We start from the raw sequence: 17,270 nt of genomic DNA, 5'->3' as shown, positions 1-17,270 counted from the left end.
GCTTTAAAGAAATACAAAAGACATAAAAGTATCCATTGCAAATTTATTATGCATTAGGAAGCTTAACTTAAAAATCAACAGCATAGTAAAAAAAGATATGTTATCTTTGTTCATAGCAGAACAGGTTTCAAAATATATTTTCTTTTAAATGTATTCAGTCAGTACACAATCCTTTATAAAAGTTGTATATATATTTTTTCTGTCAATACTTTCATTATATTTATAAATACAAGATTTACACAGCACCCCATCAAAGAAAATTAAAACTCCTTATGATATAGCTACATATATTTCATACCTATAAAACTTTCAAAGGAGTGCTATGTTAAAGATGGGCCCTAGTTAATGCTCCACTTACCGTGCAGCAAAACACATAAATCTGTAAAGTTTTCTTTGTCCATAAAACATCTTGAAAAATTAGCAAGACACTTGTGAAACTGAGCTTCCTAAACCCATATTTTAGGAAGGGATTTGCTGTGCATATTCCTATGAGATTTAAAATGCAGATAACAGATGAAAACGAAGACTGAAAACAAATGCCTACATATAACAGTTAAGGTAGGGATGTGATACAGTCAAAAGCAGGACACAGGATATGTGGGTGGGAGTAAATAGTAAAAAAAACATTACATGAGTCTAAACTTGGATATAAACTCCACTGGCATCCAGTTACTAACTCTCATCTGCACTTAGGAATGTTTACCTTGTTGAGAACCTTCTTACAAGCACCCTCCAATTTCTATGTTGCCACCAGAATGCTTGATGTATCCTTTTCTTCTGTAAAATCACCATGGATCTAACCAAGACATTAGGTCCAGGAATCTGAACTGCTAGTTCTTCATGATTTAGATTTATTAAAAAATTTTCCTTCCTCTGGTAAAAGTATTAAATAATACTAATCAGTATTGTTACTATCCAGAGGTGTATATGCTGAATTTCATTCTAGCCAAGAATAGGAAGTAGAGAAAGAAAGGAGAGTAAGACTAGATTTTTGCTGACCTTAGAACAAAGGCAACAGATCCCTGATACTGAGCAACTCCTGAAGCAGCCACTCACAAACTGTCATGGGATAAACGCACACAGTTCAGAGGAACAGGAAAGGAGAAAATATGGGATTTTTTATCTTAAATTTTGTCAGAGACAGCAGTTGTATTACAATCCTGCACCTTTTGAAAAGGACATGATCACTCCTACACTGACATTATTAAAGGAAAGCCATCATTTCTACCATAGATTTTGAGTGTCTGAATGTGGATCCCAGATAACTTGCAGAAAAGTATATTTCAAATCTTATTTAGTTCTAATGTATAATGAAAAGGAAAAGAATGGGGTAAGAGGCACAGGAGGAGGAAGGGGAGGAAGACAGAGGGACAGAGGTGGTTACTTCTCAAACTCAGCCCTGAAGGGTGCCACTGGTATCCCCGCCCCAGCACCATGAAGTCTCCATGTGGTGTGGCTCCCCCATGGCTCTCAGAGATGGCGTCCACAGAATCCTTTCTGCAGAATTTATAGCTCAGTGCACTGATGCCCAGGCTCTTCGAGGGAAGAAAGCTCCCAGATGCTGCTGTCCTGCAGTAGTGGCTCAATGTCCTCATCACTGCCCCGTTCTGGAGTGTTGGCCAGGCTGCCACTGATACTGTTGCTGTGTTTTTGAATTCCACCTTTACTGTACTCAGGGATGAATACAGCAACCAGGAAAGACATAAAAACTATACACGCCCCAAACAAAAATGGTGGGCCTGGGATGACAGCTCCCTGGTGGGTGTGGAAACAAATGAAGATGAAGAATTTGGTTAGCCTTTCAAACTAAAATTAGTACTGGATAAACCAAAAAAATAAAAAAATAAAAACCACACCACTGAAAAGTGAGTTACTTTCTCATTAGCAAATGTTCATTAACTGTCATGGCAAATTCTAACAAAGCCTGGTGTCTGGAATACAATGGAGGGCAACTAATCACTGCTTTCCGACAGCTTAACCAAATATGTAAGCACAGCTGTTTATCTCTAATCTTGCCCTGTGACCAGAGATCATGCAGTCTGTATATGTAAGAACATTAATTCCAGTTTTGTGCAGAAATCTATATTATACATAGATTGGAAGCAGGGAAGTAACAGCAAATAAAAGGTAGAAAAAGCACTTCAGCTCAATTTGTAGCTGGAAGTTTAGGTTATTTCATCTTTTATTTGGCCTCAGTTTCACCAGAGGACAGCATTCTGACCACAGAAATTATGCAGGTGAAAACAGAATCTGAACAAAGGCAAGACAAATATTTTACATAAGACATTATCACTGAAATGATCCCGCCCTAGTCTCAAGAAGCAATGAACACACACTACTGTCAAATACAATAGTAATATTATAAAAATAAGAACACTTTCCAAATTTAAGGTCACAAGATTTTGCTCTAATCAGATACAATTGTTAAAAACTAGGCTTATTACCAAATTACCTGTAGGGCGGCATTGTTAGAAATCAATTCTGGTTCCAACTCAGTCAGTTCCACATGGAACATGTAGAATATGAAGCCATACAAGGCTGGCCCCAGTCCATTACAGAGTCCTCTTATTCCAGTTATGATACCCTGGGCAACTCCTAAGTCAGAACAAAGAAAAGGGAGCCAGTCTTCTCAGAAAAGCATCTCAAGATTGGAGACTTTAGAGCCCTTTTTTTCAAACTATAAAATACTGATTAAGCTGGACTGAGTACCCATCATACTGATATCCATTCATTGTACAAATCTTGTCCTTTTCTATGCCCTTACAATACTCTCCTCACTACCTGTCCTAAGATCTATAAGGATATGAAATGACACCAATGTCTCTAAAATCCCTTTGAGGCTGAATTCCCCCCTGAACAACAGATCTTCCTATAAATACGGAATGATAAAATGAAAAATTTTAATACTCTCAATTTATAGGCAATTTCTACTTTTTTACGGATTGAGATTTTCCTCTTCTACTTATTTAATGGTGCTTTTACAACAAAAATCTGTCCTTTGCATCTTGGATCCCTGCCCAAGTGTCAGTCCATAGGGGTCCTGAATCTGTGTGCTTCTAGCACCTTCTGACAGATTCTGTTCCTCACAGTGATAGCTGTACTCCAAGTACACCTGTACTGAAAAATTCCAGAAGTGTCAATTTCTAGGTATCTCTGGTGTCTCATGTGGCAGGTAAAAAATTAGCATGAATCATGAGATAGATATTTCTGTAAGTCAAAAACAGTCAAATATAATTCAACCTAATATACTGTGTTCTAATAAGTTTATTTGTTGACATTTAGAAACATCTGTATTAATACATGTAAGCATAAAAGAAGCCAAAGCAAATTCATGCCCTGAGAGACAAGATAAGAGTCTCTTAGAGCCCAGGCAATGCCCATCCTTCAGATAGCTCATGCCTTTACTTCAACCACAGCATCTCCCAAGGATGCTGTCAGCTAAGTGACCGTAACAGGATAAAACACAGATTTGAGGTCTTCAAATGATAACTGCTATATTTAAAATAGATAACCAGCATGGATCTGTTGTTAAAAAAAATAAAAAACAAAAGTAGATATGAATAAAATGGCTAATTTCCAATGTGAAAAAATAAGTGCAACCAATAAACTATCTTTTCCAGTCTAGTTTCTTTTTTTATTGAAACTTTTTAAAGATCTCTAAGACATAAATTTTTTCTTCTTCTAAAATTCACTATTTTCTGACTATAGTCAGGTAAACCATTAAGTGATGGAGAAGAAAAATAATTAATTTCAGCAGTAAGAAGTACCTGATAGGGAAGCCAGAGGCACAAGAAGGATGAAGAGTCTAGACATTTACAGTGCTACTCTATAGAGTCATCTTACTTTTGTCTCTCACTCTGCAATTCAAATATCAAGAACTACGCAGATTTATTTGCTCAGAGAATCATTTTCTAAACTGAGTAAATAATGGACTTTGAGTGATTCCAAATTAAAGAAACTTCAGTGATTACAGTGATTAAATAAAGAACTCATTGTTTTAGTAGCTAGTCTATCAATTATTTAACAGATATTTGTTAAAATATGAGTATAGTCTAGTAAATTCTGACAGTAACATAAAAGAAGAGTCAAAACTGAAAAGAGAAATTAGATAGTTGTATTTCTAAGTATTCTGACTTGCTGTGTCCAGATTTCAAAAATATGAGTATAAAATCAAATCAGGAAGGAAAAGAGAATTTTCCTATTTGTCAAAGTAAAGAGGTATGATTGTTCAGCAGGGACCATACAGCTGTAACCTGTTTCTATGCTGATGTGGAAAGACATCAGAGATGCTCATGATTCTGGCAGGTACATCTCCACTGAGGGAAAGAAACAGTGAGGGGGACAGTGACCTCACCTTGCTGGTTTGAGTCTGCGTTCTGAGAGACGAGGGTACTGACTGCTGGGAACGTAATGCTGGACACGGCGGCCACAATCCCTGCTGCCCACATCATCCTGCAATGACAGGTCAGGCTGTGGTCAGGCGGCAGGCCAGCCCCAGTGAGAGAGCTGTTCAGAGTACAAGCGGCAAAAGCACAAAATGCTTTCTGTTGTCTTATATTAAGTTGTATTTATTTTTTTTCCTCTTTGAAAATTGTTTTTTTTTTTTTTTTTTTTTTTTTTAAACGTAGAACGTTACACAGCACACTGTTTATACTAATACTGATCACTTCATGAGCTGGGAAAGTTTCATTTCTTTATCTTACCTGTCAAAATATGTTTTTCTTCCTGGTTTCTCTATTGTCATCTTTAAATGCAAGCTCAATGAAATTCAAAAGGATTTCTTGTTTCTGTAAAGCCACACTTTTTCTCACCAATTTTCCACTTTTTTCTTTGTACTTTCCAAAGGCTCGCCTCCAAACTGCCCTTAGGCTGCTCAGTTTCCTACCCTCAATAAAGTGTTATGTGCAACCAACTGAGAAAAATGGAGACCTGGAGTTCAGGATGGCATCTTGCAGACTTCTAAGTCTGCTTCCTTTAGACCTTTGTCTCAATGAAAGGAACTTATGTTCCTTTGAACTTATATGTGTGTTAGTATTAAGCGTGAGTGTGAGCAAAGTCCAGTGCCAATTGAGCTAAAAACCTGTTTGGCCAGACTGTCTTGGGGATGACAAGAATAACCTTACTTAAAAGGAGAAACCCTTTAGGTTGATAGAATCAGCTGTTGAACCAAAGTTCCTAGGACTAAAATTAAGGTTTCCAAGAACAAGAAGAATCTACTACTAACCACCTAAAGCATTTAAAGTTCTAAACTGTGTCATTCATTTCCAGTTGGAAAATAAGGACCAAGTCAAACATTTTAAGTGAAGATATGAACTGTAGTATTTGGTAATAGGCACATAAGGAAACTTGCCACGCAACAAAACAGTACTCACTTCTTTTTACTTTTTCTTATTGCACAGGGCTTAATTTGACTTGCTTTCCTATTAACAGGAATCTAACTGTTAGAAGTAATAACTGCCTCTGGGTACAGAAGCTTTTGGAGGAGATCTTAGTGTTCATCTAACTCACATACTTTGTATTATAAAGATTATGTCACTGGCCAATGTCACTCAGCTAATTATAGCAGTAAATCCTGCCATAATCAGTCATTTTTCCTTGTTTTCTTTTTGACTATATGTGCTGTCACCAAAAACTGACAAATGTGTTTAACAATTAGGCATAAAAATTTTTTTGGAGGGCTGGAGAAAGAGATACATATATTTAGTTAAGTAACATCTCACTGAAGCTTGCTGAGGTGAAGGTAATCTGTCTGAATAATGTGGAATTATCTAGCTGTACCCTTCCTCAAACTAAGGCTAAAGGGTTTTTGAAATTTTGAATACACTATGCTAGTAAAGTAACTCCTGCTTCTTTTGCACGAACACTCAACTAATTCAAGCTCCTCTAAAAGATCAATCTGTCATGAGAATCTATTGGAGAGACTTACCATGCTTGAGATCCAAAACCATACCAGGCTAACTGGAACATCTGGAAGCCCAAACCAAGGAGAACAGTGTTCTTATTCCCTAATGATCTCATCAAGCTAGTAAGAAAGACCGTCTGCAAAGCAAAGGGGATAATCATTAGAAATCATATAAGCACAGAGATCTGATGCAAGCTCTGTGGAAAAGCCCATTAATGGTGATCAAGAACCTCTAATTGCAGCCCACTTGACCTGAGACCTTGGAAACCATATAGTACTGATGCAGCTCCAAAAGGAGTGAAGCTTCAAGGGCTTCCCAAACTGACTTGGGCTCAGGGCCTTCAGCCTCCTCCCCAAAAATCTGTTTATGTGTTGCTTGTTGCTGTTCAGTCACTAACTCTTCGACCCCATGGACTGCAGCACATCAGGCTGCACTGTCCTCCACTATATCCCAGAGTTTGCTCAAACTTATGTCCATTGAGTCGTTGATGCCATTGAACCATCTCATCCTCTGTTGCCCCGTTCTCCTCCTGCCTTCAATGTTTCCCAGTATCAGGGTCTTTTATAATGAGTTGGCTCTTTGTTATCAGGTGGCCAAAGTATTAAAGCTTCAGCTTCACTCCTTCCAGTGAATATTCAGGGTTGATTTCCTTTAGGATTGACTGCTTTGACCTCCTTGTAGTCCAATTGGTGGGAGTTAACAGTTTCACAAAGTTGGATTGATACAAATATGATTTTAACAAATATAAAATGCATTAGTCACTCAGTCATCTCTGAGTCTTTGCAACCCCATGGACTACAGAATGCCTGCCTCTTCTATCCATGGAATTCTTTAGGCAAGAATACCAGAGTGAGTTGCCATTCTCTTCTCCAGGGGACTTTCCTAACCCAGAAATTGAACTCGGGTCTCCCACACTGCAGGCAGATTCTTTACTCTCTGAGCCTGCTAAAAAAGTAAGTGAGATAGACTGAAAGGGGATAAGATAAAAGATGAATCTGGGCTAATTAACCAGAGTTAATATAAAAAAAAAATCATAAGCAACTTGAAAGTTTAACATAATTTACACAGACTGGTAAGAGTTAAAAAGTAAAAGGTATTTACCTGAATGTATTCCTATGAGGTATTTGTGGCATTCTCATTTCTCTTCCAGATACACTTATCACAGAAGAGTGTTCCACATGGTCTACCATGCTTTAAAACAGCATATAGCCCCTTCATAGATCCCAGCCTTGTGGTGAAGGGGCTTGCATAACTCAATGAAGCTATGAGCCATGCCCTGCAGGGCCATCCATCACAGACAGGTCATAGTGAAGAGTTCTGAGAGAAGGTGGTCCACTGGAGGAGGGACTGGCAAACTCCTTCAGTGTTCTTGCCTGGAGAACCTCACGAGCAGTATGAAAAGGCAAAAAGATATGACACCAGAAGATGAGCCCCCCAAGTCAGAAGGAATGCAATATGCTACTGGGGAAGATCAGAGGGCAATTATGAATAGGTGCAGAAAGGATTATGTGGGTTGGACAAAACAGGGATGACACTTAGCTGTGGATGTATCTGGTGATCAAAGAAAAGTCTGATGCTATAAAGAACAATACTGCATAGGAACCTGGAATGTTATGTTTATGAATCAAGTTGGACGTAGTCAAGCACAAGATTGAAGAGTGAACATCGACATTTTAGGAATCAGTAAACTAAAATGGACTGGAACGGGTGAATTTAATTCAGATGACCATTATATCTACTACTGTGGGCAAGAATCTCTTAGAAGAAATGGGGTAGCCCTTATAGTCAACAAATGAGTCCAAGACACAGTACTTGGGTGCGATCATAAAAACTATAAAATGATCTCAGTTCATTTTCAAAGCAAACCATTGCAACATCACAGTAATCCAAGTCTATGCTCCAACCACTAATGCTGAAGAAACTGAAGTCAAATAGTTCTCTGAAGACTTACAAGACCTTCTAGAACTAACACCAAAAAAAGATGTCCTTTTCATTATAGGGGACTGGAATGCAAAAGTAGGAAGTCAAGAGATATCTGTAGTAACAGGCAAATTTGGCCTTTGAGTACAAAATGAAGCAGGGCCAAAGCTAACAGACTTTTGCCAAAAGACTGCACTGGTCGTAGCAAACACCCTCTTCTAGCAATACAAGGGATGGCTCTACACATGGATTTCACCAAATAGTCAATACTGAAGTCAGGTTGATTATATTCTTTGTAGCCAAAGATGGAGAAGCTTTATACACTCAGCAAAAACAAGACCTGGAGCTGACTGTGGCTCAGATCATCATCTCATCATTGTAAAATTCAGGCTAAAACTGAAGAAAGTAGGGAAAACCACTGAGCCATTCTGATAAGATCTAAATCAAATCCCTTATGATTATACAATGAAGATGATGAATAGACTCAATAGATCTGGTAGAGTAACTACAGAACTATGGATGGAGGTTTGTAACACTGTACAGGAGTCAATGACCAAAACCATCTCAAAAGAAAAAGAAATGTAAGAAGGCAAAGTGATTGTCTGAAAGGCTTTACAAATAGCTGAGGAAAGGAGAGAATGAAAGGAAAGGGAGAAAGGGAGAGATATACTCAACTGAATGCAGAAAGTAGCAAGGAGAGATAAGAAGTTGTTGTTTCAGTAAATCAGCAAATTTGGAAAACTGAACAGTGGCCACAGGACTAGAAAAGGTGTTTTCATTCCATCCCAAAGAAGGGCAATGTCAAATAATGTTCAAACTACCATACAATTGCACTCATTTCACATGCTTTCAAGATTATGCTTAAAATACTTCAAGCAAGGCTTCAGCAGTACATGAATCAAGAACTTTCAGATGTTCAAGCTGGGATCAGAAAAGGCAGAAGAATGAGAGATCAAATTGCCAACAATAGATGGATCATAGAGAAAGCAAGGGACTTCCAGAAAAACATTTACTTCTGCTTCACTGACTATTCTAAAGCCTTTGATTGTGTGGAAAACAGCAAACTGTGGAAAATTCTTAAAGAGATGGGAATACCAGATCACCTTACCTGTCTCCCAAGAAACCTGTATGTAAGTCAAGAAGCAAAGTAAGAATTGGACATGGAACAACTGACGGGTTCCAAATCAGGAAAGAAGTACGTGAAGGCTGTATATTGTCACCCTGCTCATTTAATTTATATGCCAAGTATATCATGAGAAATGCTGAGCTTGATGAATCACAAGATGGAATCAAGACTGCTAAGAGAAATAGCAACAACCTCAGATATGCAGATGACACCATTCTAATGGTAGGAAAGCAAAGAGGGACTAAAGAGCCTGTTGATGAGAGTGAAAAAGTTGGCTTGAAACTCAACATTAAAAAAACTAAGATCAAGCCATCCAGTCCCATCACTTCAGAGCAAATAAAAGGGGAAAAAGTGGAAACAGTGACAGATTTTATTTTCTTGGGCTCCAAAATCACTGTGGACAGTGACTGTAGCCAGGAAGTTAAAATACACTTGCTCCTTGGAAGGAAAGCTATGACAACCATAGACAGCATATTAAAAAGCAGAGACATCACTTTGCTGACAAAGGTCCGTATAGTCAATGCTATGGTTTTTCTGTAGTCACATACGGTTGTAAGCTGTGTCATAAAGAAGGCTGGGCACTGAAGAATCGATGCTTTCAAATTTGGTGCTGGAGAAAACTCTTCAGAGTCTCTTGGACTACAAGGAGATCAAACCAGTCAACCCTAAAGGAAATCGACCCTGGATACTCATTGGAAGGACAAATGCTAAGGTTGAAGCTCAATAGTTTGGGCACCTGATGGTAAGAGCCAATTCACTGGAAAAGATCCAGATGCTGGGAAGATTGAAGGCAAAAGGAAAAGGGGGCTACAGAGGATGAGATGATTAGATAGCATCATTGACTCAATGGACATGAATTTGATCAAGCTCTGGGCAATAGTGGAGGACAGAGCTTACATGCTGCAGTTCACAGGGTCATAAAAAGTTGGAGATGACTTAGCAACTGAACAACATAGCTATTTCAGGAAAACAGCCTCTCTGCCATCCCATACAATATAGTGAATGTACCTAAGCATAGCAGTGAATTAACTCAAAACACATATGCCCTGCTTTTTGTGGTTCTGTATTTATAAAGATGGGCTTGATAAAGGACAGAAATGGTATGGACCTAACAGAAGCAGAAGATATTAAGAAGAGATGGCAAGAATACACAGAAGAACTGTACAAAAAACAGCTTCACAACCCAGATAATCACAAGGGTGTGATCACTGACCTAGAGCCAGACATCCTGGAATGTGAAGTCAAGTGCGCCTTAGAAAGTATCACTACGAACAAAGCTAGTGGAGGTGATAGAATTCCAGTTGAGCTATTCCAAATCTTGAAAGATGATGCTGTGAAAGTGCTGCACTCAATATGCCAGCAAATTTGGAAAACTCAGCAGTGGCCACAGGACTGGAAAAGGTCAGTTTTCATTCCAATCCCAAAGAAAGGTAATGCCAAAGAATGCTCAAACTATCGCACAATTGCACTCATCTCACACGCTAGTAAAATAATGCTCAAAATTCTCCAAGCCAGGCTTCAGCAATATGTGAACCGTGAACTTCCAGATGTTCAAGCTGGTTTTAGAAAAGGCAGAGAAAACAGAGATCAAATTGCCAACATCTGCTGGATCACGGAAAAAGCAAGAGAGTTCCAGAAAAACATCTATTTCTGCTTTATTGACTATGCCAAAGCCTTTGACTGTGTGGATCACAATAAACTGTGGAAAATTCTGAAAGAGATAGGAATACCAGACCACCTGATCTGCCTCTTGAGAAATCTGTATGCAGGTCAAGAAGCAACAGTTAGAACTGGACATGGAACAACAGACTGGTTCCAAATAGGAAAAGGAGTACATCAAGGCTGTATATTTTTACCCTGTTTATTTAACTTATATGCAGAGTACATCATGAGAAATGCTGGACTGGAAGAAACACAAGCTGGAATCAAGATTGCTGGGAGAAATATCAATAACCTCAGATATGCAGATGACACCACTCTTATGGCAGAAAGTGAAGAGGAAATAAAAAGCCTCTTGATGAAAGTGAAAGTGGAGAGTGAAAAAGTTGGCTTAAAGCTCAACATTCAGAAAACGAAGATCATGGCATCCGGTCCCATCACTTCATGGGAAACGGATGGGGAAACAGTGGGAACAGTGTCAGACTTTATTTTTCTGGGCTCCAAAATCACTGCAGATGGTGACTGCAGCCATGAAATTAAAAGACGCTTACTCCTTGGAAGGAAAGTTATAACCAACCTAGACAGCATATTCAAAAGCAGAGACATTACTTTGCCAACAAAGGTTCGTCTAGTCAAGGCTATGGTTTTTCCTGTGGTCATGTATGGATGTGAGAGTTGGACTGTGAAGAAGGCTGAGTGCCGAAGAATTGATGCTTTTGAACTGTGGTGTTGGAGAAGACTGTTGAGAGTCCCTTGGACTGCAAGGAGATCCAACCAGTCCATTCTGAAGGAGATCAGCCCTGGGATTTTTTTGGAAGGAATGATGCTAAAGCTGAAACTCCAGTACTTTGGCCACCTCATGCGAAGAGTTGACTCATTGGAAAAGACTCTGATGCTGGGAGGGATTGGGGGCAAGAGAAGGTGACGACAGAGGATGAGATAGCTGGACGGCATCACTGACTCGATGGACATGAGTCTCAGGGAACTCCGGGAGTTGGTGATGGACAGGGAGGCCTGGCGTGCTGTGATTCATGCGGTCGCAAAGAGTTGGACATGACTGAGCGACTGATCTGATCTGATTTATAAAGATGGGGAAACGTTTAATTGTTGTTGTTCAGTTGCCTAGTCATGTCAAACTCTGCAACCTCATGGACTGCAGCACACCGGCCTCCCTGTCCCTCATCATCTCCTGAAATTTACCCAAGTTCATGTCCATTGCATTGGTGATGCCATCCATCCATCCATCCTCTGATGCCTTTTTTTACTTCTGCCCTCAATCTTTCCCAGCATGAGGGGTTTTTTCCAATGAGTCTGCTGTGTACATCAGATAACCAAATACTGGAGTTTCAGCTTCAGCACCAGTCCTTCCAAAGAGGATTCAGGGTTGATTTCCCTTAAGATTGACTAGTTTGATTTCCTTGCTGTCCAAGGGACTCTTAGGAGTCTTTTCCAGCACCACAGTTGGAAGGCATCAGTTATTTGGTGCTCTGTCTTCTTTACTGTCTAGCTCTCACAACTGTACGTGATCACTGGGAAGATCATAGCCTTGACTATTACGGACCTTTGCCAGTAGGGTGATGTCTCTGCTTTTCAACACACTGTCTAGGTTTGTCACCGCTTTCCTGCCAAGAAGAAATGTCTTCTGATTTCATGGCTGCAGTCACCATCTGCAGTGATTTTAGAGCCCACGAAGAGGAAATCTCTCACTACTTCTACTTTTCCCCCCTCTAACTGCCATGAAGTAATTACATACAATCCTAACATAATGACTTACCATATTTCTTCAGTTTTGTGGATAGCAAAAATTGTAATATTTACAAATTTTCACTTGTTTTTCCCTTTCACTTTTTTTCAGTATTAAAATAATATTGAAACATTCTTCTGGTTAATTTCAGACCAGTGGAGAAAGACTGTGGTTGGTGGCTATAAAAGCAAATTTTTATGTGCCAAACCTATGCATTAGGGGTAACCACACATATTCTAAAAAGCACTAAAAATTTATATTAAATTCTAAAAGGAACGAGATGGTGGAGGAGTGGATGTGGAGTACATCTCTCTCTATGGATACATCAGGAATATACCTTCAGACACAGAAGTACTTGCAGAACACAAGCTGAGAGCAGACAGGGGTACCTGACCAATGGAAAAGAATATATAGAACCACACAAAACTCAGTAGGATGAAGGAACTAGGGGGAAAAACAGGAGTGTTAGTAGGACCGGACCTGCCCTTGGCAGGTTGGGAAATGAAGCAGGGATCCGATCCCCACATTAGGGCAATTGGCTAGGTCAGAGGAGAAACACTTAAGGCTGAGAGTGAAGCAGCTGATCTGTGGCAGCCTAAATGGAATGAGAATCAGACTGTCCTTGCCGCAGCCATACATACCCCAGAACTGGAAACAACTTAGATGTTCATCGACAAAGGAATGGATAAAGAAGTTATGGTACACAACATAATGAAATATTATTCAGCCACAAAAAGGAATTTGAGCCAGTTCTAATGAGATGGATGAACCTAGAGCCTATTATACAGAGTGAGGTAAGTCAGAATGAGAAAGATAAATATTGTACACTAGCGCACATATATAGAATCTAGAAAGATGGTACCAAAGAATTTATTTAGAGGGCAGCGAAGAAGAAACAGACATAAAGAATAGACTTATGGACACAGGGAGAGGGCTGTAGAGGGTGAGATGTAGGGAGAGAGTAACATGGAAACTTACATTACCATATGTAACATAGATAGCCAATGGGAATTTGCTGTATGTCTCAGGGGAATCAAACAGGGTCTCTGCATCAGCTAGAGGGGTGGGATGGAGAGGGAGATGGGAGTGAGGTTTAAGAGGGAGGGAACATATGTATACCTATGGCTGATTCATGTTGATGTTTGACAGAAAGCAATAAAATTCTGTAAAGCAATTATACTTCAATTAAAAAATTAATTTTTAAAAATTTATATTAAATTCCTCCTATATCACAACCTCCAGATTTTATTAAAAAGAGAATAATTCTATGATCTGTATCCACATCAGTGGATACAGTGGGTATGATATTGCTCATAGCTATATAACATGCTACCATGGCAGGGAAGGAGCGGAACTGATGTAGGGGTGCAAGAAATCTTCCTGAATATCTCTTTGCAGCTTCCTGTGAATCTATAGTTATTTCAGATTAAAAATGTTAAAAAAAAAAAAAAAAAAAGTGGGGTGGATGGTAAAATAACACTCACCTGAGCCACAATAGATAGAATTCCTACCATGGCTATGAAAGCTGCAATTTTAATAGATCCAAATCCTATGACCTGTGAAAATGAACACATTTTGCAATATAGACATTATATAAATAATAAGAAATGTTATGTTCCATTAAAGCTATAGAATAGTTGAGGAAAGTTCATGAAACCTTGATAATGGAAATTTAGGCGGTGCTCAAAGCTAAACCTATTTAACCAATAATTTATAGCTAAATCTGCCATGAGAAATCACTGTAAGCAGGCACACTTTAATATAACTAAGATTAACTACTAGCACAATATTTTCTATTACAGGTCTCCCTACTGTTTTCATATGCTTTCCCCTCTACAATCCACCAAGAACTATGTAACATTATCCACTACTAGGGAAAAAAATGAAGAAAAGAAAAATTTGATTTTTGATGCTGTCAACATAGAATATGTTCACTTGGAGAGTTAAGTGGCTCTCAACTTTGGTTGCATATTAAAATCATGTGGGCAACCGAGAAAGGGAAAGGGGAGAAGAGAGATGCTGGAACTCGCTTGATATCAATTAAATCAGACTCTCTGGGCCCAGACACAGGTATGTTTTAAAAAGCTCTCATGGTTATTCCAATGAGCAGCCAAAGTTAGCTAGCAATGATTTCTAAGCCTCTTAATCTTAAGAGCAGCTATGAAATGCCTGAAACTTTTAAGTTTTAAACATCAAGTTTTTAAAGCTAACTTGCCATCTATTAAAACCATAAAACCCAGAAAAATTTTAAGAATAATTGTAAGTAATCTTCACACTTCATAAATGATTATCTTGCTTCAAATCACACAATTAGCTAATGAAAGAGAGCCAGAACTTCTGGTTCCCAAACCAGTGCTGCTGACATTAACACTATTCCATCACTCTCTAATTGAATGCAATTAAAAAAATTGGACTCTATGGTGGTGGTGGTTTAGTTGCTAAGTCATGTTGACTTTTGCAACCCCATAGACTGTAGCTTACCAGGCTCCTCTGTCCATGGGACTTCTCAGGCAAGAATACCAGAGTGGGTTGCCATTTCCTTCTGTAGGGGATCTTCCCAACTCAGGATAGAACCCACGTCTCCGGCACTGCAGACAGAGTCCTTACTGTTGAGCCACCAGGGAAGCCCATATATGTATTTTTTAATTGAAGTACAGTTGATTTACAATGTTGTATTAACTTGTGCTATATAGCAAAGTGACTCAGTTATAAATACTATACATTCTTTCTTATATTCTTTTCCCTGAATATACAGTGTGCCATATACACTGTACTATATAGTAGGACTTTTTTGTTCATTCATTCTATATGTAAAAGTTTGTATCTACTAACCCCCAAAACCTAGCCCACCCCCCCTTATTCTCCCAATAAATATATTTCTAAAACAGCTTTATTGAGGTAGAATTAAAAATACCGTACAATCCACCCATTACAAGTGCACAATTCAATGGTTTTAGTATTGATATGGGTTTCCCTGGTGGCTTACATGGTAAAGAATCTGCCTGCAATGTGGGAGACCTGGGTTCGATCCCTGGGTTGGGAAGAACTCCTGGAGGACAGCACAGCAACCCACTCCCTGCCTGGAGAATCCCCATGGACAGAGGAGCCTGGTGGGCTACAGTCCATGGGGTACCAAAGAGCTGGACACAACTGAGCAACTAAGCACAGTACAGTATTGATACAGAGTTGAGCAATTATTACCATGATCTTTTTAGAAGTTCTCATCACTCTTCAAAGAAACATGGTACCCCATTAGGAGTCCCATTCCCACAACCTACCCCACCACCCAGTCAGTAATCTATTTCCTGTCTCTCTGTATTTATTCAGAGCATTTCATACAAATGGAATCACACTATATATGGTTCTGGGTTCTTTCACTTAACATAACGTTGTCAAAGTTCACCCATGTTGTAGCATGTATCAGTGCTTCATTGCTTTTTATTGCCAAAAAAAAATATCTGTACATTGCATTGTACAGATGTATCATGTTTGTTGATCCATTTCATCAGTTAATAGGCAGATAGGCTATTTCTATTTTGCTTCTACTTTTTAGCTATATGAATAATAATTTGTGTTAAGAGTTTTTGTACAGATAGGTGTTTTCAATTCTCTTGGCTTCAATTCTCTTGGCTATATACCTAGAAATAGATTTGCTGGGAACCCTATGCTGGACACTCTGAGGAACCACCAGGCTCTTTTCCACAGTGGCTACTCCATTTTACATTCACACCAGCATGTATGAGGGTTGCCATTTCTCCATATCCTAGGTCGTTGTTTCCTTTTTATTACAGCTTTCTTAGCGGGTGTGTTTGATTTCCTTGATGGGTAATGGTGTTAGCCATCCTCTCATGTGCTTATTGGCCATTTGTATATTTACCTTGAAGAAATATGTATTCAAAATCTTTTGCCTACTTTTTTAGTTGTTATATGTCTTTTTATTGTTGAATAAAGTTTTAAATATATACTCGATATTAAATATATACTGGATATTATATTTTCTTATAAAATAGATGATTTATAAGTAAACACAATTTAAACTAAAAATACATGTGTGTTAATTATATGTTAGCTCTAAAAAGTGAGCATAAATACAGAACAACAGAATTATTCTGATTTGTTGTAACTGTTGTTGTTGACGGTGATAAAAGCATATGTATAGGAAAAATGGATAGAGAAGAAAATAGTCACTGTTATTAACTATACATGTGAAGAAAGGAGACTTTTTTTTACTTTCTTCCTTGGGCTTACCCATTTTTCCTACATTATTTTCCACATTAAATGTACATTTAGAGATGCATATGTAATTTTCTACATTTAACACCTGGGCTTCCCAGGGGGCGCCAGTAGTAAAGAATCCATCTGCCAGTGTGGGAGATGCAAGAGACATGGGTTTGATCCTTGGATCAGGAAGATTCCCTGGAGTTAGGAAAAACCCCACTCCAGTATTCTTGCCTGGAAAATTCCATGGGCAGAGAGCCTGGTGGGTTACAGTCCATGGGGCCACAAAGAGTTGGACACAACAGACTGACTAAGCAAGTATAAAAACACACACACACACACACACTAATAACAGTATCTCACTACTTTTCCCTCTATATCTCCAGCATCCTCCAACCATAAATGTGTAAAACAAAAAAAGAACTGCTTGAAAAAAAAGCTTTACTTAAATGTTCTACCATATAAAATATTATAGTCTCACACTCTCAGGAAAACCATGAGTGGCAAACTTAACAAATTTTATTTGAAATATCTCTAAAAATAGAGGAATTTATCTTAGGGGGAGGCTTGCTCTGAAAAAGTGGAGTAAACCATTAGGAGAAGGACTTCCAGTGAAATCAGTGAAAGACCAAGGCAGGATTGCAATGCTGAGCAACCCCAGAGACCTAAGACAGCAGTTGGAAAAGCAAACTTTTTTTAC

At 38.7% G+C, this 17,270-nt stretch overlaps 1 protein-coding gene across 4 annotated transcripts in view; it reads right to left on the bottom strand.

Annotated features, from left to right (window-relative positions):
• Positions 1–23: 23 nt before the first annotated feature.
• Positions 24–17,270, bottom strand: part of MFSD14B (major facilitator superfamily domain containing 14B) — a 118,091-nt gene continuing 100,844 nt past the window's right edge. For all 4 annotated transcript variants that reach the window (XM_070794340.1, XM_070794337.1, XM_070794338.1 and 1 more), the window contains 5 exons: positions 13,837–13,908; positions 5,927–6,039; positions 4,355–4,452; positions 2,453–2,595; positions 24–1,755 (listed from right to left, as the gene is read on the bottom strand). In XM_070794340.1, coding sequence (XP_070650441.1) covers positions 1,507–1,755; positions 2,453–2,595; positions 4,355–4,452; positions 5,927–6,039; positions 13,837–13,908 — 675 coding nt within the window. In that variant the 3' untranslated portion in view covers positions 24–1,506. The remainder of the gene's footprint in view (positions 1,756–2,452; positions 2,596–4,354; positions 4,453–5,926; positions 6,040–13,836; positions 13,909–17,270) is intronic.

Source organism: Bos indicus, chromosome 8 (assembly GCF_029378745.1).
Source record: "Bos indicus isolate NIAB-ARS_2022 breed Sahiwal x Tharparkar chromosome 8, NIAB-ARS_B.indTharparkar_mat_pri_1.0, whole genome shotgun sequence".
Lineage (NCBI taxonomy): Eukaryota > Metazoa > Chordata > Mammalia > Artiodactyla > Bovidae > Bos > Bos indicus.
This window is presented reverse-complemented; position numbering and strand designations above follow the sequence as displayed.